Source organism: Rhipicephalus microplus, chromosome 3, assembly GCF_043290135.1.
Source record: "Rhipicephalus microplus isolate Deutch F79 chromosome 3, USDA_Rmic, whole genome shotgun sequence".
Lineage (NCBI taxonomy): Eukaryota > Metazoa > Arthropoda > Arachnida > Ixodida > Ixodidae > Rhipicephalus > Rhipicephalus microplus.
Window position 1 is genome coordinate 15,263,801 of NC_134702.1, and position 19,813 is coordinate 15,283,613.

Consider the following 19,813-nt stretch of genomic DNA (forward strand, 5'->3'; position numbering starts at 1 on the left):
AAGGAGAACCCTGTGCATGCCTATGTATACAACCATTGTTTCTTGCCAGCTTTATTATATGAGGCAGAACGGGAAAAATAACAAATAAACAACACAGATGAAGCTACCCCTCCCCCCAGCTACCCCCACCCCAGAGGGCAATTGGACCGGGGCAGTGGTAGCGTAGGAGCACAGATAACAGATTTAAAGTGTTGCAATGGACGAAAAATAGGAAGCATGGCTGAAGACGAGAACTGTTTAGGTAAAGCGACAAAATCAAAAAATTTGGGGGCCTAAATTGGAATCAACTTGCGTGCAACAGCATGAGTAGATCATTAGGATCGGGTCGGCCTGAGACGTGTAGGCTGATGATGAATATGTGCAACCACTGCAACTCTAGAACAAAATTCCACTACTGGGAGGCTAGTTGTACTGTTACCAATATTTGTACGTAAGTCTACATATATTTAATTTTAAGTATTTCTGTGCAAAGATTTGGTGAAGCACTAGGTAGTTTTCGGTTAGAAGCCCCAAAGCCCTTAGCTTATGGGCGCTTTGGGTCAAGTAGGAGTGAAGAGTCCTCGAATAGGGTTTGCACCGCTTTGGATACTCGCCCAATTCTTTCACTTCAATGGGTGCCGTTACATTTGTCTGACCTAAAACTTTCGGGGCAGGTTTTAGGGCTCCCGCTAATTCGAGAAATAGTAGGGAGTTTTTGAACAGGCGCCCCAAAGCCCTTTGCGTATACACACTTTGGGTCAAGCAGGTGCGAAGAGTTTTCGAGTAAGGTCTGCAGCACATGGTCAGATCTCTTCAGTGGCTGCCATCACGTTTGCTTGACGCAAAACTTTTGGAGCAGGCTTTGGGGCTCTCACTAAATTCCAGGAATAGTGTCCCCAACCCAAAATGCAAATGCGGTTTGGGTGTTGCGCATATGCACAGTGGTCTTGGCGCTATTTAGAAAACTCCCTACTGCTTTTTTAATTTCTGAAAGCATAAATGGAGGTATTTTAGTACAAACACAAATTTCTAAAACCATCTGCTTGGCAAGCTTTAGCCAGAATTGAGAGCTTTAGCACATATAGTGTAAGTGCATAAGTTAATGTTAAGTGCAGCAATTAAGCCTGCTTTCTTTAATTATCTTTGTTTTTTTACTCTGAACAGCAGTTATGAAAGAACTTCTTCAGCTGCTCGGCAGATCTATAAAGCAGCACTGCTGTGGAAAGTGTTTAGAGTGCACAGGAAAATCCTTTCACACAAATGTATAAGCCACAAATATAAAATTTATTGACATGATATTAACAATACAACAAATGAGATGGTAAAAAGGTCACCACACATTTGGCAGCATAAGAACTACAATCATCTGAAAGAGAGCAGTGCAGTCGCTGCATCATCAGCTGGGCCCTAACCAGTGTCTGGCTTTAAGGGATCAGCGTCATCCTGGCAGAGACAACTGCAACTCAACTTAACACTGTCAGTGTAACGGAACGTCTGTGCTCTATGTGTGAGCAGCCGATCGGTCATCTTCCTTGTCGAGCGGCTCTAGAGCGCAGACGTTCCAGTTAACCTCAGCAGCCCGTGACTTGCGGGTCTTCCCCGGACCGCTTCGTTATCCACAACTTGACGACTTCTTCAGCCACTGTAGGATGGATGCCTATGGTCTGCTCCAGCGTATGCCTTGTCAAACCAGACCTGAAACAACACACGACTCTTTCTTATACTACTTCAAGACTGTTTGTTGTAAGAACTATGCGTGACATAAATCTGGAATCTTGTTTATAAGAGCAAAATGTTTTACATGCTTCATAAAATGGAAAAGAAACTGCCATAAGGCTGCCCGAAAGGTAAATTTTAGGTTTAAAGTGATTTCGAAGTGAATAGTGATTTCATGGAATAATTTCAAACTGAATAGTTCAAGTAGTGTGTATCCCATATACAAAAAAAATCAGCATACCTGTCATGACTTTAATAACCTGCACAATATTGTTTTTCTGGAGCAAGGCATGTGTGAATATCATTCTTTTTAATCGAAACAAAGTGCACGAAACTTCGAATAGTAGTAGGATTTAAATTTCCGTAAGATTCATGTGATAACCAGTAAAATATATGATGTTTTAAAAACATTTATACTTAGAGCCCATAAGCTTATATAACAAGCTTTTAAACTTGCAAAATGATTAGTTTATGTGAGGGTAATATGTTCATTTAACCTTGAAGTCAGGCTTCGTGGCACTGCAGAATTTCCCTGCATAGGCATATTCAAGGTATAACACTTACCAACTGGAGTGGAACGAAGAAACGACCTTTACAAGAGCTTACATGCATTCATTTACATACTTCAAAACTTCCAATTATTCATATTAAAATCTAAGTGGATTCGAGTACTGTAATATTCATTTGAATATTTGAAGTGGCTGAATATATGCACAAGCTAAATCATAATTTTATTCCACTTATATTTCATTTGAGATTTACTAGTCGAGATTGTTAGATATTATGAACTGATGGAACAATGGCACACCAATGCATATATGTGCATACTAGCACATAACCTTGAGAACTTTCCATATCATTGAATGGAACAGGAGGTACAGTCTCATGTTATAGGCCACACATTCTGGGTCATGCATCACTGGAGGCAAGAAATTAAGGCAGTATTTTTTTTCCTGTTTAGTTTTTCAGTGTCAAGAATATATATTCTTGAAAGTTCCCAATGGCCTACACATCACTATTTAAACTAAAGTTCATTAATATAAATGTGACAGTAAATGAATACATTTCAGTTCAGACAATTATGTATGTATACCACCTAATGTGTGCATAGCATGGAGCAAGAATACTAGGGGTGAGTGAACTCCAGGATTATCCGCTTCCAGATAATCTTCTGTTTTGCAAGGAGCCTGAGAGATGGCGCTACAAACTTTACCCCGGCTCTCCCCCCGCCCTCTCAAAGTAGGAAAGCCCCGTGATGTAGGAAAGTAGCGCCGCTCATTTATCGTTAACACAACACCCTCACTGCACCGTCAACCTCCTCTCTTATTACCTACTCTTTCACGGCGCCGCCCTATGCGTGTTGCGTGGTTGATATCGCATGATAACCCGGTTTCCTTATATTTGGAAACCGTCGCCCACGTGCCGGATGTGCTTTGCAAAATTCGCCAGCAGCCTGCCACGGTCCTCAGTCCGGCGAGCTATCGGCATGCCGCAAATGAGAACATAATCGGTCCCTCCCCGCCGAGCACTCGCTTCGCGGCGTTCACTCACGTAGAGTATTCTTGCACCTTGGTGCATAGCAGTTGTCACATAGAAGAAAACATCACGCAGCATTTTTTCTTACTGTAAAAAGCAATGATGCTTCAAGCTTTTATCACACATTTATAATATCTGTATGTTTTAACAAAAGTTCATGCAAGGATGAAAGAGAGGTTTATGCAGACAAATTGTCTAAATGCTGTGCAGGAGCAGTGCTATAGAAAAAAAGCGGTCTTCCTACTCTCCTATATTTTATTTAATAGACAGTATACATTACAACAAGTAGGGGAGAGAGAGACGAGAGTTATACCCTGTTACAAGGGGCAACTTAGCTGCACTTTCGGGGAGTGCACTTCACCACTAGCGTCATTTGTACGCTATAACACTAGGACATTTATTATGAAGAAAAGAAGTATCTTTAAGGGCTTGTTTTCTTTGCTGGAGACAATATCAATCGGATTTAACAGACAATCGTCCCATTGAATGTATAGGGGATGTTACAGCCACCACCGCCTGGGGCATGCCCAGAACACATTGTACAACCACTGCAGCTGCGGGGTTTGTACATAAAGTTTATTTTAGGGGCTGTTTATAGCTATAACATGTTATTACTTAAAAAAAATTGCCTGAAATAACAAATGTTATTGTGCTACTGAGTTACCCATCGGCATAGCTGTCATTTCCAAAGTACATTTTTCTTTCTCGTGTAGCAGCATGCCGGAAAAGTGACATTCTGGAGCATAAGCGCATTCACTCAAGATGATACTAAATTGGCCATTGGGACTGGGGTATTACATTAGCGAAACACAGCAGGACCACGAACCAAAGAAAAGCCATGGCTTGCCAGACTAAATTTGCCATTGTGACCGGGGTATTACGTTTGAAAAACATAGCAGGACCACAAACCATAGAAAAGCCATGGCTAGCCTGAGGCATGAAAAATATATATGTGCTGCAGCCTTATGGATACCTACTTAAATGCTGCAGCAAAGCCTTGTATCACCTCCCCTGCATGGGGCCCTGTCATGTGCAGTCCAAGAACATGCCTTGGTTTTGACAGATTCACTATTGCCTATAAGAGAGGGAAAAAAAATACAGAAAACAGGCAGCGGTACTTACTCAAGCTCTAAAGGACCTGAAAATCGTCCATCAGTTGTGAGGAGAAAAGCAGATCTATATTACCTTGTAGTATAATTGGTCATTGGTATTCAGTGACAGTTTATTAAAGCACAACTATAGAGTCTCAAAGAATCACATAATACTGAAATAAAGGTCTTAGAAAAGCTATAACTTTTACCTATGATTAAGCTAAGACATTGGGCTGAGAATAATGATGTTGTGATGCACCATGTTCTCTGCATAACATTTTATTTATAGCCGAGACATGTCGTACACATGTGAAGCCTGCTTTGCAACTGCCGCAAGCTGCAACCCACTTTGGTTGCCACACTTGACTTGCAGTTCCTATCTCGTCTTGTCTTTGAGCTGACACAATCACAGGAGAGAAATTCAGCCATTTCAGAGTGCAAATAGTGCTAAGTTTACACTTTCAACTGCATATATTCTTTCACTGCTTACAGCAGCAGAATTTTTAGAATTTTATGACAACGACAATAATATGTAATGTCTCCATGAATAACAAATTTTCACAATCATCTGACTTGCGGACATTTTGCAGGTAGCCTGGGCTTTGAAAACATTTATTTAGCACGAATTTTATCCCTGGGTTATTCGACAAAAGGTTTTTCACCAGCACGTATTTCACTGAAAAGTGTACACAGAAATTTACATACCTTGATGTAGCAATGGCTAGCATCTTTCTGGGCTACAGTGTACTCTAATGGCTTGTAGAAGGCATGCAACACATCAATGTTTTCTGGGCCAACCGTCTCAATGGCAAGCTCTTCGGAGATTCCGACACAACCATACTCAAGTGGCGTGAAGACTGTTGTAGGGACCTGAATTTTGAAATACGCATAACAGCAATTCTCTGTTTTGAGCACAACATTAAAGATAGCAGTCACTTGCCAAGCAACTTGACAAAAGCAAAGAACAGAGACACAAATTTGACGCTTTGTCAAACAACTATGAACTCCTTCAACAAACATTAGTAAGTCTCAAGGGGATCATAAAGTACGTTCTAGTTATATGTAGTATTGCTCCTTTTTTTTTTCTTTAACTGCAGCATTTATGCTGGCAAACCGAAAATTCTTACGAAAAGCCTGAGTTTTCATGATTAACCAACGAAAATTGAATGCTGGAAATTCTTACGAAAAGTCTAAGTTTTCATGATTAACCAAAGAAAATCAAGGGCTATTTATCACCGACTATCATTTCATGTAGTGGTGCAGCTGCCGTGTCAGCAAAGTGTTATCAGATACGTTACTAAGTAATATTACGTAAACGCTAAGAGGAGCCATAACCGTGCAAGTATTACTGAATACAACAATTCTCATGAGGAACACAAAAAATATGACTTAAAAGGAGCTGGCAAATCAGTATGCCCAAACTCTTTAAACATGTCTCATAAACAAATCTGCTCTAACGAAACTACAGGTCCTGTTTGCTTTATGAGGGCCTTACAGCTATAACGTAATCATTTGTGTTAAAAAATATTATAAATAAATAGAAAACTATAGCCTGTCTAAAAGGGAAGCTTTCTTTCCAACGTCCTGCCAAGTTTGCAGATACCAGCTGCCACACTGAATAGGCTTCAACTTGAGCATCTGCGTATGAGTTAATGGGCATGCACCAGTTTGGTCTTCATCTCAGAACAAGCGTACATGTTTCACTCGACATGTGCCTGATTATTCGAGCTGAATAAGAGGTAAGGAACTGTGCAGTTTGCAAAAAAATATGCAAAGTGACTGCTGCGGATAGGGAGCTAGCAGCTAAAGCAGCCAAGCGTAGAAAAAAAATAAGGAAACAAAATGAGAACAACCATGCACTAAGCAAGTAGTGCTGACCAGACAGAAGTTAAAAAGAATGTGCCAAGTGAAAACGAAAGAAGCCGGCTTTCCAATGTGAACCTTGGCCGGTTCACTCTTATTAATGGAGGCAATAGTGCAGTTTAAGAGAACCATAACAAAGGTGGAAACAGAGAGAAGTGAAGAATTCAGTAGCAGAGACTGACAAGCGTGGAGAAAGAAAAGAAGCTAAAAGAACATACACATAGGCACGTGTTATTAATGTTACATTTGAGTAGCAAGCTGTTTAATAATTATTTCTTAAAAGGTGCAGGTTGCAACTACTATCAGTGAGATAAAATTCTAGAGCCAGAAATGAAGCCATAACAGAGTAAAGGTCTGTTAACGTGTTTGCAAACTTACACTGCTGTAGTCCATGTACTCAGATGACACACCAGCAAGCCGTCGTGCTAGAAGCTTGCCAGCATGAATGGCGACAGGGGTGAGCTCAGGTTTTCCCTAGACATAAATCGCATGAAAACACTTTCACAGTGAAAGCATTCTTCTCTTTTACTGCAAATCAGTAAGAAAAGGTTTTCAATATAATTTTTTTCCTGTCCAAAGACTGCAGAGCTATAACCTACTTCCTTGTTTGGTTTAGGCTTCTAATCTTCTGATGCATGCAGCAGATAAAATTTTAAATTTATGCTTTCATGATTCACAAGTTAGGAGTGCTTAGCACTTTTAATAACAAGTCTGAGCTCCATCTTTGTGTAGTTTGAATACAGGTAAAAAAGAAAAGTAAGAAAACAGAATAAGGCAACTTACACTGTCTTTAAATGAAATGATGGGAGTATGTATAGCAAGGTTATTTTTACAGCTGATAGCATACACGCACACACACGTGCACACACAAGTATAAACATCAATTTCACTATAGAGGCACGTGTCAAAAGCCAGCTGAGAAAAATAAAAACTGTGTTTGTGAATTCTGATGCTTGAAGGGTTGCAAATAGGCATACTAACAAAAGAGCACAACAACTCACATCGATCACATCACCAATGGCATATATGTGTCTGGCGGATGACTGCTCATCCTTGTCGACAATGATCTTCTTATTTTTGGGATTCACGTCAACTTTAACTGCATCCAGATTGAGGCTTGATGTTTCAGCTTGTCGCCCTGCATATTCCAAGCAAAAGCACAATTAAAGTCAACATGTGCATACACAACACGTAAGAGTTTCAAATACTATCGCAGCACTTATTTTAGACAGTGTTTAAAGAAAGAATTTGCACTCCTCTAAGTGTATCAAAGAGCCTCTTTGCAAATTTTTAAATATATGCATTGAAAGACTAAAACACTTTTGCTCGATCCAGTTCATCAAAAATGACACAAAACCCAGGAGATTGAAAAATGGCACGTAAGCTCCAAGATAACTTGGCACCTATTCGTGCTGAATTCCAGGATTGTTCTGGCCTGCAATTTCCATCACATCTGCCAACCACCCGGTACAACTGTTGTCTGCTTGGGCTGTATCACTTAAAGCTTGTTACAGACATTACAACTACTCAAGGACCTTTTTTAGTAACACGACAAAAGGAACACTATCAGAGTATCTGAACATACCACAGCCATGTTTAGTCAAAAGTATATGCACACATTAGGCATGCAATTTTGTAAAGAAAAATCTATAACCTTTTTTGTCTTCTTATGAATAGCAGTGAATAATACTACAAATATTAATTCAAATACTGCACATGCACACCTTATTCGACACTCACCAACAGCTACCAAGACGGTGTCAAAAATTTCCTCCTGGATTCTACCGTCAGAACTACACCACTTGACCTTCAGCTTTCCATCTGGAAGTTTATTCACCTCCTTGGGCAGGCACTTCCAGAGGAACTTTGTTCCTTCTGATGTCATGTGGTCAGTCACAAGCTTGGCCATTTGCTAAAATGGGGGAGGGAGAACCTCGTATGCAATGCTGACATCTAAGAATGGCCAAATAACAAGGCGTGAGCCAGTAAATGCAGAGGAACGGAACCTGACTACAATAAAGAGATCATAGCATGAAAACGTGAAATGTAAATGACACACTTCTTACAACTGCTGGCACGTGAGGCTACTCACGTATAATAAGAAAGGATAGATTTTATGTAAGTAGAGATTGCCGAGCTGAAACTAATGCACTGAACTTGTTATGCACATTGAGTCTTTCAAAGCAACACATTTTAGTAGCCAGACATGAAATGTACTTATTTAGCTTTCAATGTATATGTTTAAACTGAAACTCACACACAACAAGGAAAATGACATAATAAGAGTAAATTTCATTCAATGTTATTCATAAAGAGAATGAAACGATTAAATAACTGCATAAAATGCACACATTCTCACATACTGCAATTCGTGAAGTGTGTACCAGTATGTAGCAGCTATACCAATACCACCTAAGCACAAAGGCCTCATAAAAAAATTCCATGCATATCCACGAAGTGAACGCTGATAATTTAGTGAAGCATTGTGAAAAGGATCATGAATTTTGGCCTTCTATTTTGTTGTGCTTGAGAGCCTTTACTTTTGTTCTTAATAACCTATTGTTCTATCATATGCCTTGATTGATGGGTGGGTAAATGTTGGTGTTTTTCTGGTGTCTAACATTTCATTTTATTTGTTATGGTCAACAGCCTTTTGATAAACTTTTTTGTTTACAGATGTTTCAGTTCTGACATCTGCTGAAGGCATTGAGCGGCGGTCTATGGACTGTGGGATATTGTACTGTCTTGGTTCATAAAATATATATTTATATATATAGGTGTTTGGTTCATAATACACACACACACACACACACACACACACACACACACACACACACACACACACACACACACACACACACACACACACACGAGCCAATAGTATACATAAACATTCATGTTTTTTTTTTTAATGTTGCCTTCATATTAGCTGCACACCTGTCAAATGGAACCTTCAGCCTGTTCATACTAGTCTATGAAGTTGGCAAGATGGTTAGCGGTTGAAAGCTGAGTTCTGACGAAAAACCTCATAATGAATCTTTTATCTGGAAAAAGTTATGGAGTTACTGTTACTTACTGACATATAGGCCAGCATTGTTAACTTGTCAGAATACTCTCTCTTTACATAAATTTGTGCAAAAAACATTCATTAGCAGATGAATTGAAAAAGATTGTTCCTTTCTAGACTATGACAAAGTAATATATGCTTACCTGGTCAAATCCCCGCAAGCAAATGGACCTCACCATCACAGTTGTGTCATAGCCAAGTCCATTCAAGAAGCCAGCACATTCTAACGCAACATCTATCGACCTCATCAAGGCGTAATATTCTTAAGAAGCACCACACACAGCATGAGAAGATCAGACATCAAACATAGGCAAGCATGTTGCAACAGTTACTGCAAAAAGGATACAGCTCGCACCGATCACCAGTCTGAAAAACGCAAGGGTAGAGCGGTCATGTGAAAAATTTGCACTATGTGGTACTGAATACGTGCAGAAAAAAATGCTAACATTGCTTATTTTTGCAAAGTGACCATGTTTTAAGAACAAAAGAAGGAAAATGGTTCAAGGAGCTTGTTTCATTGTAATATAGAATGTAATGAAGCCAACTGCTGATGAATCCAAGCATGGCATATAGGACGTTATTTGTCCTATATGCCATTTTTGTTAAGACAAAAAAAATATAGAGAAAATAGAAATTAAATGTCTACTATTTGTGAATGCAAGAAACATACAGAGTTAAAGATAAGCGGTGTTATAAAATGCTCACGTTTTTCCTGGTGGATTCTCCAGAGAAAAGATGTCGTCTGATGTAATAGCATTATCTGAAAGGCCAGGTACATCGTGCGGAACAATTGGCCTGCCTCCCACAGCAATAACAAACTTGTTGGCCACAAGGATTTCCTGTCAATGAAGATTAAAACAATAGCTTGTTGAAAAATTTTAAAGCTAGATTAGGCAATCGCTTAAATGAGCTCTTAATCCCATGCGCTTGTGTAGACACTTATAAATTATTCATATTTGCAAAGTGTGGCAACTGAACTTCTGCCACAGCCACTGGCAGGACCCCTTTAGACACCCAACTTTTGTAAAAACGTGGAAAATGGCTCTGGTAAGCAGTTGATGCAAATGCAGTAATTTCACACAATATCCAATTGAATGCCTGCAGTTTTTGTAAGTCTGCTCATGCATCACACAATCCCTCTCATCTCTTTCAATTGCTAGCACGCTATAACTTTTCATTCTTTGGAAAGATGCTAACATATTAAAAGCCAGCCCTTCTAGAGATGACATCCTGAGTACTTAAATGAACACTAAAGCGAAATAATGGATCAGTTAAGGCCAATAAGTGGTACTCTGAAAACTCTACTGTCGTTAATTCTGCCATTACAGGTTTACTAGTCGAAGAGGGTATCAAAACAAGCTTCATCTTTTAATTTCACGCCAAAATTTGCGGACATGAAGTCACGGCCCACGAGTATCAATATTTAAAAAATTTTTGGCAACATTAGGCCAACTAAACGTCCCGAAACTTCATATGTGAAGTCTCTGCCACCCCCCCCCCTTCTCCACCCCAGTGGATAATGTGCAGTAATACCTCGTTAATTCGAAGTCACTGGAGCCGCAAAAAAAAAAGCTTCGAATTAAGCGGGTTTTTGAATTAACAGAACATATAGAAAGTGGTATGTAAGGAATTTGGAACTATTCAAAATAATCAGTGCTTATCGTTTGCTGTGCCGGCTAGCTTGCGGCTCCAAAGGTCATGTTTTTCAGCAATAACTGGTCTTTATTTTGCCGCGAACATGGACGAACGGTGGACCTCGCTGCTGCCACAGAAAAAAAAAAAAAAAACGCGGTCGTAATCTTGTAATTGACTGAAATGTGCACCCGCAGAAAACAAGACATCTTCACTGCAGCACAGTAGTGGCATGCGGGCAGCATGTCGCCTGCTTCTCTCTCCGTCAGCACGTCATGATGGGACCATTCGCACATTAGTTCTATTATAAGTAGGAATTTTGTAATGGCCAGTATGACGAAGCTCACTATGTGTTTTGGCTGGAAAAGTGATCTCTGAAACTTTCGAGCTTAGTTTTCGAAGTAGGTGTTGCTGGCAAGAACTTCGCCAACGGTGCAAAGCCGCGAATTGCTGGAGCAACCGGCGATTGGAGGTTCGCATACACCGCGATTTCCGCTAAACTGTCCTTTGTTAATTTCTTTACAATCCCAGAAAGAATGGGTAAACCATGACCCGCTGACGTTGCGAGAAACATGCAATAAGCTGCCCGCGTGTCACCACTGTGCTGCAGTGAAGCACAGCTTGTTTTTTTGCAGGCGCACGTTTTGGTTGACCACGAGGCCATTTTTTCTTCTTTCTTTCTTTTTTTGCGCTGGAAGTAGCGAGGTTGGGATGCTTCAGCTGCCACTCGTTAGTATCAATAAGTTGCATTGCCTTGTGGCTATTTATAGCCGTCGTTCCGTGGATTCGCGGCGAAATCGGAAGACGGAACTGGCACATGACACCCAAAGTTTTCAAATTAACCGGACTGGTGCCGGCCGACGCTTTAAATTATCCACTTAAACTTACATTGCAAAATACGGGCCGCGGAAATCCTTCGAATTAAGCGGGATTTCGAAATAACCGAGTTCGAATTAACGAGGTTTTACTGTACTTCAAGTTTTCTAACTGGTGAACAACATGGGCTTCAGGAGATGCTGATGAAATTTATGACGCCTGAACAATTGGTGCGGGAACTTGCCACGCACATTTTCTTTTAAAAATTTTTGTTGCTTACCAAGCATCTCTTTGTGGAAAGTGTGGCAATATTGGAATTTTGTGAGTAGTTTACTCATATGAAAAAAATTGGTTTCTTAAGAATATGGTTCTAGCCATATTAACAACTTTAATGTTTCGTTAGTCCAAGTGCAAAGTACTTTATGGCATAAAAACTTACCTCTTTGCCATTGGAAGCCTGAGCGACTATCTTCTGCCGTTCAATGAATTTTCCGTGAGCATTGTAATAGTCCACCTTCCTTATATAAAAGATGAAAAGACACAGCTGCAACAAAAGACTGCTGCACAGCTGCAACAAACACAGCTGCAACAAAAGACTCAACATGATGCCTGATATAGTGACGCGGCATAGGAAAAGACGTTCTACAATCTCGAGAGAACAGTACGTGAGGCAGTCTGACTGAACAAATACTTTTGCCTATTAGTATGAGTTAGACCTGAAAGGACATAAACATGCATAGACACACAGATTGCATTTACTACTATTTCCATACGTAATACAGTTGTCACTGAGTGTAGACACTCCTTTTTCATCATTCAGACTAGTTACACATATTGTATTTAAACTGCAGTATTTGTAACGTCCTGGAGCCATACAAAACGTCGGGCAGGATTCCGGAGCAGAGCATGTCAGATTGATCTTGACCATGTATGCTTCTTTTAACAAACACTCAAATCCATAACTACTAGCCAGGAGACGTATGAGCACTTTTATAATCTGTACTATAAGATTATAGCTCACATCTCACACAGAAAACAATCAAACCTGCAACAGTGCGTTCAGCAAAAAAATTCAATGGCCACTGAGCAGCCATGAGATCTCCAACCGAATAAACGATGATACACTATGTCATTAGGATAGACTTCCGGATGCCCCAGTACTCTCATTAGAGAACTGACATGCAATCTATACAGTAGTATTAAATGTGGCAAGCTTGCAAAAAAAGCCAGCAAGTAAGCAGGTGGCAAAGCTGAAAGTCATTTTCTATAAAACAGCTACAAGAATTACCAAAGTTCAGACGAAATATTAAATGTATGAGTCAATATATATGAGAGTGGTCAAATTTTAAGTGACTTTTTTGTCAGTTTACACCAAAAGGAGCTGTTTGCAGCAAATCAGCATAGATACAAAGCACTATACTGATAATATCAAAGACGTGCAATCAGGAAGGACGTCGTCTTGATGGTGTTATTTATGTAGAATTGAAAATTTGATGATTCTTTATCAAGCTTAGACTAATTACATGTAATAAAGTTAAATGCAGTATTTTAACTTCCTTACACCATACAATAGGCCATGTGGAATACGGTTTATCTGTAGCTGCTAGAAATTACACCTGTATTGCCCGAATGACCAGTGCTGTGCACGTGTACTTAGGGTTATGGGAGATAGACCATGACATTCACGTCAGTCTCCATAGCAACAAAATGATGTGACCATTCCACTGGCTTTCCTTACTAAGCAATTTGCACTTGCCATTTTTTCTAAAGATAAGCAAATGTTCTTCATTACACCTTTAAGAAGCTTTGTGCAAGCCTTCAACAACCTGCAACAGAAAGCATCGTATATCATTTCACAACAGGGTTCACCGTTTTGCAAGTATGATACATATGAATCTATATGAATCTACTATCAAGGAACTCTGGCTTATTACTATATGACCTAGCTATTCTTACTAATGTGTGATAAATTCTGTTACACAACTTGAATTTTCAAATCTATGTGTGCCATCTTTTTATTAGGCTTTTTGTCAAGTGATACAACACATGCGTTAGAGTATATGTAACTTCATTCGTCAACAGTGAACAAAAGTGAAGTTCTGGGTTCATGTTTCTTGTCTTTTACTTTTTCTTTATATTGCATGTTTTTTTTCCTTCTGTTCTTTTGGTTGAGTGCTGTCTTTATTGTCTTATGTGTACTGCCGTAAACCATCATGACTAACCAACTACCAGCACGTCTTGCATGATAACCTGAATCTTCCAGGAGCTTCCAGTGTTAATGCATAATTTGTCTCACAATGTGGGCACATTTGTGCTCAATCACAAAGTGTGATCAAGGAAGACATGCATAACATAGCTAAAAATAGCTAGGTTATCAGCAGTGTGTCCTTTTCTCCCTTTTGTGCCCATCTAAACGTTTTATGAAGACATACTTCTTGTTGAGCTGCACTCGGTGTCCCCAGTTGAGAGACCGCACGTGCGCCTGCACTGCATTTCTCAAGGTGGCCCAGTCATGGTTCAGCTTAGCCTTCACTGCACTGTCCTGTTCTGCCGCCACTTGGCCAGGGAGCTGCCAGCCGTAGAGGGGCGCATCCTTCAGTGCTTCACCCAGCAGGGCTGCCTGGTGGAAAAGCTTCTTGGGTATGCAGCCAACGTTGACGCAGGTGCCCCCAAGTCCCCACCGGCTGCCCCGAGGAGAGGGCGACACGGCGTCCAGCACAGCCACTCTCATGCCACATGCCTGAGCTGTGTTCAAGCACAAGTCATCGGAAGTGCTACATTATCATACGCACACCGGCCCACTTTGGATGCAAAGAAGGCCTCGCCCCACCTTTTCCACCATCCATCATGCAGAAGGTGCTAGTTCTAATTACAATGTTGGGTTTCCTGTAGAATGCACTGACAGCTAATGATAAACAAATATAGCATGCACTATTAGATATGCTATAATTTCAATACGTAAAATATAACAGAAAAGTTATTTAGGCATATTTACATTGCATTTTACACGGTATGCCAAGAGTTCCTGTTTGCAAAATAACGAATTTGCACATGCAACTGGTCTACTGGCTGTGAGATGCAGAGTAAAAGAGGCAGAACATGGAGGAAAGAAAGTGGAACAAGGAGTCTGATGTGTGCACATGGTCACATGTGGCTTAGCCATACGATTAATGCTGTTCTTGAAAAGCTTGATGCCTTTACATGTATTAACACAAACCAGAAATTGGGTGCTTGTCAAAATGCCACTGCTATCATAATTATGCAGTAATAGTGTTCCTACCCTAGCATTGTGTACAGATTTGTGTATCTGATTTGTTTTTTCTAGATGTGACTAGGAGAATAGCCAGGGGCAGCATTACAGTGAACACCCCTAAAGAATTCCTGAGTGCTGCACCAACCATTACCACATTTCCTGGCCTTTTAACCGTCGAGCTTTTTTTTTCTACACAGCTACCCCAAAACATTGCCGGAGCAGGACAAGACCTAGACTTCGAAAAAATTGCCTCGCTCTATAGGGGACGCTTACTTTTTTTAATGAGCTACCTGCCAAAGTTCTCATCTGGAGACAAGAATGGAAGAACAGTGGTACTCGGACCAGCTCTACATCGCAGGCTTCTTCCCTTTGCCCGAAGACCTTGCATCCAAACATTCACCAACCATTTGCGACATATTCAGCATTGCCTATTAGCACGCCAAAAGAGGAAGATTAGTTTTTAATGTTCTGAAGGCTCGAGTCTTGTCTTAAAGCTACAAAGCTGCAGGAGTCATTGCTGAGGTGCACTTCTTAACACTCACCTGGATACTGTTGTCAGTTGAGTAACTCTTCCTTAGTTTTCCTTTTTTTTTTTTTTTCAACTGGTAGTGGGTACAGCTGAATGTGTGGCCTTATTGCAGGCTCCACATACTGCTGTGCATTTAGATGCAGAGGTGACCGTATAATTTTTGTAATGTTTAGCTAGTAAAGGAACTAATGGAAACTAATAACAGATTGTGTATTTGCACGACCACATTTTATTAGCTCTTTTTCCTTGCCCAAGAGTTCCATGTTGATTCTAAACAGTGGCTTTTATTGTTGTGTTCAATAATTATTCAGTAATGTTCTGGGTACATTTGCATTCTTTTTCATGAGTGTCTTTTTAGGAAATTATTGTTATTTACTGATCAAGTCGTCAAAGTTTAGTGAGCTCTCGTATTTTTACGTAGATTTTACACTGAAAAAAAAAAACAGCAAATAGGATAATGTTCGTGCACACACTTCTTTCCTTTTTTTTCCCCAAAAGCTAGTTATTGCAACACAAGTGGTTGTGACTACAGTGTACTAGATGGGGTCTGTGACGATAGTTGTGACCGTGCATGGATGAGAAAAAACAACAACTAAGAAATACGGAGGGACATTAATAGTTGGGTGAAATTAATCTCCATCTTACAGGCAATTCGTACCCGTCCAACTTTCAGCGTTCGGAGTATTGTCAAGACAATGCTTCGTAAATACACTAGCAGTCTGACAGGACTTATGATGCAATTTCTCGTAATTGCGGTTAATAATTACCTATGCTGCATCTGGCGCGCGTGGTTAATCCAGTTAAGCAAAATATCAATGCGTTCAGGATCGACTATCGATACGCACTCATTTATTCCGTAATTCTCATGCAAGGCAGCGCGTTCTATGCCGTAACGTTTCCGCAACGAAGTGCCAAGCCCACCATGTAAACAATTCATTGAGATAAGGTATATAATGTCATCCACGCTACGCAAGTTGGCACCCTTGAACTCTACTGAAAATGATCCAAAAGCCCTATATAGCCAACAAAAGTGTGACTAAACACGTTCCATTTCCATCTCAAGTGGCAATAGTCAAGTGTTTACCTTCCTTTGCACACGCAAGGCCACCCGATCCTCCACCGATGACAATCAGGTCGTAGCTTTTATGTCCTATCACAAAAAGGAAATGTAAGAAGCTTGCCCAGAATGTAATACCAGGAGAGCCACAAAGCGAGAAGCATGCAGGCCTTGCAAGAGTTCTCACCTTGCGTCGAGAAATTCGTCGTTACTGAAACAACAGGATACGCTTTGAACCGTTCAAGCACGAAGTGCCCACGTCTGACTAAAGCACATGCCATGTCGGTTCCGATGAAACGCGAAATTCAGGCCGAATTTCTAAAAATCATATCTGACAATCCTCGCGATCATCAAGAACGTGTGGAGCGGCAGCAGACGACAAAACGCTTCTCTCGATCGCTCATGCGGGCCACAATTAAACCAATTAAACTCTATCGATCAGAGGCATAGCTGACATAGCTGCTGATAAAAAAAATCACGCAACGGACCAAACTGTAGTCTTTGAGCGAGATTCATAAAACTACGACGCTACTCGCGACATAGGTACAGTGTAGGGCACTGAAAAACCGTCAAAAACAATAAAAAAACACTGGAATCCTGAGAGTGCGCAAATCGTAGGCCAAACTGTTTTGACCAGGGGTCAGAGAAATTACAGGGCGGTCTTAATTAATTATGCAGTTGGTTTAGGAATAGTTTAGATTTCGGTCACGTGCAGATCACGTGCAATTAGTTGCATGAACCACCGTATAAACTTAGTTATGCCTGTCTGTTAACCGCACAACTTTCTCAACGTCGTAGTTCACAATTATGCTCCTAGGTACACAAAAATGCTGTCAATTTTGCATTCAAAAGTGATGTAACAAAACAACAAATATGCAAGTAATAATTATTGTATGTTATTTTTGTGTATTAATAAACAGAAAAATAATGCTAAAACATTTATTAGTGTTTTAAATGTTTATGTAATGCCTACTCATTTTCTAGTTGTTGGGTAGCTAGCGCTTCTGAAGCTTAGTGTTTAGATTCGCAGCACTAAGTGCACTGCGAAAGGCGAAAGTGACAGGCATTGTAAGGTAACTGCGGCCGTGACGGGAAATGTATGAATGGTGTTGTTTTGTTACGCGTGCGTTTTTGTACGGATGCCCATCTGTCGTATGATACGCGATACGCCGACGTCTCGACAAGACCCGACGTCCGGCTTCGCTTGCCGCCGTTACCGAAGGTCTTCTCACGCTCGCTGATAAACGTTCCGACGCCTGCCGAGGAAAGAAATGGCTCCGCAAGTCATACGCGCCGCGACCTACCTTAGCCCCGGAATCCCCGTAGAGTTCTTTCAGGCCGTGCTGGATTACCTCGAGCAGAGGCTGGACGTGCACACCACGTTGACTTACGAGTCCCGCTGGTTCGGACCTCCGGCCGACCGGCGTGACCCTTTTGCCCACGGAGACGTCGACATCGCCTTCATGAGCCCGCTCGCTTTCGTCCGCATGCACGATGCGGGCAACGAGCACGTCGAGCTGCTACCAGTTTCGTCCGTGCACAAGCACAGCAAGGGTGGCGACGATGCGGGCCACTTCGCGGACGTAATCGTCAACGCCGACTTGAAGGCAGCCAACGTTGACTCGTTCGAGAAACTACGCGGCTGCCGGTGGGCCTACACGGGCCCGGAGTCCTTCAGCGGCAATCAGATAACTCTCCAGGTGCTCAAGCGACGCGGCGAGACGGCAACGTTCTTTGGCAACAAGCTGCCCTCGAAGTCGCACCTGGACTCCATCTACATGGTTCTCAACAAGCAAGTGGACGCCGCCGCTGTGGACGCGAACTGCTTGGCGCTGTTTTTCGACCGCAACCCGTTCTACAAGGACCAGGTGTTCGTGATCGAGTCCTGGGGATCGCTGCCCCCGTACCCCATAGTTGTCAGGAGAGAGCTGCCCCAGGAAACCAAGCTGGCCCTTAAAGACGCGTTACTCGAGATGTCGCAGTTCTCCGAGGGCGCTAAGCAGCTCGCTCAGTACAGAGTAAAGCGGTTCGCGCCTGTCAGCATGGATCAGTTCCTGGCCTTCAAGGAGGACGTGAGAGAAACGTCAAAGCTTACCTTTGACTCGGTGTATTACTGAAATACTCGAACGGCGTTTCCTTGAAGGACCGAGACCATATATAATGTACACGCGGCCATATATAATTGCCGCTCGTTTAGCGTACTTAAAGAAAAAAAAAAAGACGAAAGCCGTATCTAGCTTCTTTTAATATAATCGTGGTTAAGGCATGTAGAGAAGGAATTGCTTGCTTTAACGAGTTAGCTTTTAAATACTGTGATAGTATTCACGTGCTCAAAATGTGCTGCTTGGCAAGTTGTGTTCTTGCGCTCAAGCGGCTATAGATTTAGCGAAATACTGCAACATTTTTTGTGCCCAACAAACTTCCATAACACGAGGAATTTTCTGGGTAAATATTTTAGGCAGTAGGCAAATCCAAGCCCGTTGTCAACTGCTCTATCTAGCTCCTGAATGTAATCGTGGTTAAGGCATGTAAAAATAGCATTGCTTGCTTTAAAGGGGCCCACAACTGGCCACGTTTTAGAGAGTTTCTGGTGGAAACGAAAAGACCGTGAATTGACGTAACCATTTTTTTGGTGAGCTAAGTGCAGCCTAGCGGCAGAGCCTTTAAGCTTGATTATGAAGTCTATTTCTTTGCAGCACGTAACCTCATAGCCTGGTGCTGTCATGTGCACCATATTAACTATTGCACATTATTGACCACCACCCTAAAATTTCTGTGCTTACTTGGTACAAAGCAGAGTGACAAGCAGTCCGTGTAGAGTCAAAAAACATGCGCGTTAACCACCGTGCTAAAACGCAAATCGCTCTCGCATTCGATGTTTGCAACATGCATTGTCCCCTGTGTATAGCTTTATATGCACCACAGACAGAAAATTTGTTTAGAAATGTTTTGCGGCATTTTCCACATTACCATTCCGCCATTAGATACTCTTACTGGTAACCTTTTCTTTGTGCTGAAGAAAATAGCTGCAATTAAAATTAGTAGTCTGACCCTTTGATGAGTCGGCTCTTGGATAGTGTGGTGGTATTTACTACATGCTCAGTGTGTGTTGTTCGGCAAGTTATGTATTTGAGCACAAGTGTAGCTTTAGCAAAACACCAGTTGTTATTGTTTATGCCCCACAAACCTCTCTGAATATTGTGAAATCCTATCCTGTTCGTCGCAAGTGGACTTTTACTGTTCCTTCTTATGCAATATTCCGAAGCAAACCTTT

General features: G+C 41.3%; 2 protein-coding genes across 3 annotated transcripts; one reads left to right on the plus strand and one right to left on the minus strand.

Moving 5' to 3' along the window:
• Positions 1 to 1,242: 1,242 nt before the first annotated feature.
• On the minus strand, positions 1,243 to 17,135 carry LOC119181616 (thioredoxin reductase 2, mitochondrial). Of its 2 annotated transcripts, XM_075888947.1 has the most exons (13): positions 16,727 to 17,135; positions 16,567 to 16,632; positions 14,133 to 14,445; positions 12,140 to 12,218; positions 9,958 to 10,091; positions 9,599 to 9,618; positions 9,396 to 9,487; positions 7,926 to 8,097; positions 7,187 to 7,323; positions 6,564 to 6,659; positions 5,028 to 5,192; positions 4,209 to 4,306; positions 1,243 to 1,674 (listed from the first exon to the last, which is right to left on the minus strand). In XM_075888947.1, the coding sequence occupies exons 1-13, from the start codon at positions 16,818 to 16,820 to the stop codon at positions 1,551 to 1,553; spliced, it is 1,590 nt and encodes a 529-aa protein (XP_075745062.1). In that variant the 5' UTR covers positions 16,821 to 17,135; the 3' UTR covers positions 1,243 to 1,550. The 2 variants fall into 2 exon arrangements, with proteins under 2 accessions (XP_075745062.1, XP_075745063.1); XM_075888948.1 differs by lacking the exons at positions 16,567 to 16,632; positions 16,727 to 17,135 and adding an exon at positions 15,496 to 15,607.
• A 527-nt stretch (positions 17,136 to 17,662) lies between these two features.
• On the plus strand, positions 17,663 to 19,486 carry LOC119181605 (uncharacterized). Its single transcript, XM_037432858.2, has one exon. It carries the CDS (start codon positions 17,811 to 17,813, stop codon positions 18,654 to 18,656), a length of 846 nt encoding a protein of 281 aa, XP_037288755.2. The 5' UTR covers positions 17,663 to 17,810; the 3' UTR covers positions 18,657 to 19,486.
• Positions 19,487 to 19,813: the final 327 nt, after the last annotated feature.

What these genes read in the sequence shown, in the direction of transcription:
- LOC119181616 (XM_075888947.1), bottom strand. Translation starts at nt 16,820, where the DNA reads ATGGCATGTGCTTTAGTCAGACGTGGGCACTTCGTGCTTGAACGGTTC. An exon ending in GAGAATCCACCAGGAAAAAC is followed by an intron (nt 9,619 to 9,957) that starts GTGAGCATTTTA and finishes TGCGTTTTTCAG; the next exon opens with ACTGGTGATCGGTGCGAGCT. An exon ending in GCTTGCGGGGATTTGACCAG is followed by an intron (nt 8,098 to 9,395) that starts GTAAGCATATAT and finishes CCCCCATTTTAG; the next exon opens with CAAATGGCCAAGCTTGTGAC.
- LOC119181605 (XM_037432858.2), top strand. Translation starts at nt 17,811, where the DNA reads ATGGCTCCGCAAGTCATACGCGCCGCGACCTACCTTAGCCCCGGAATC.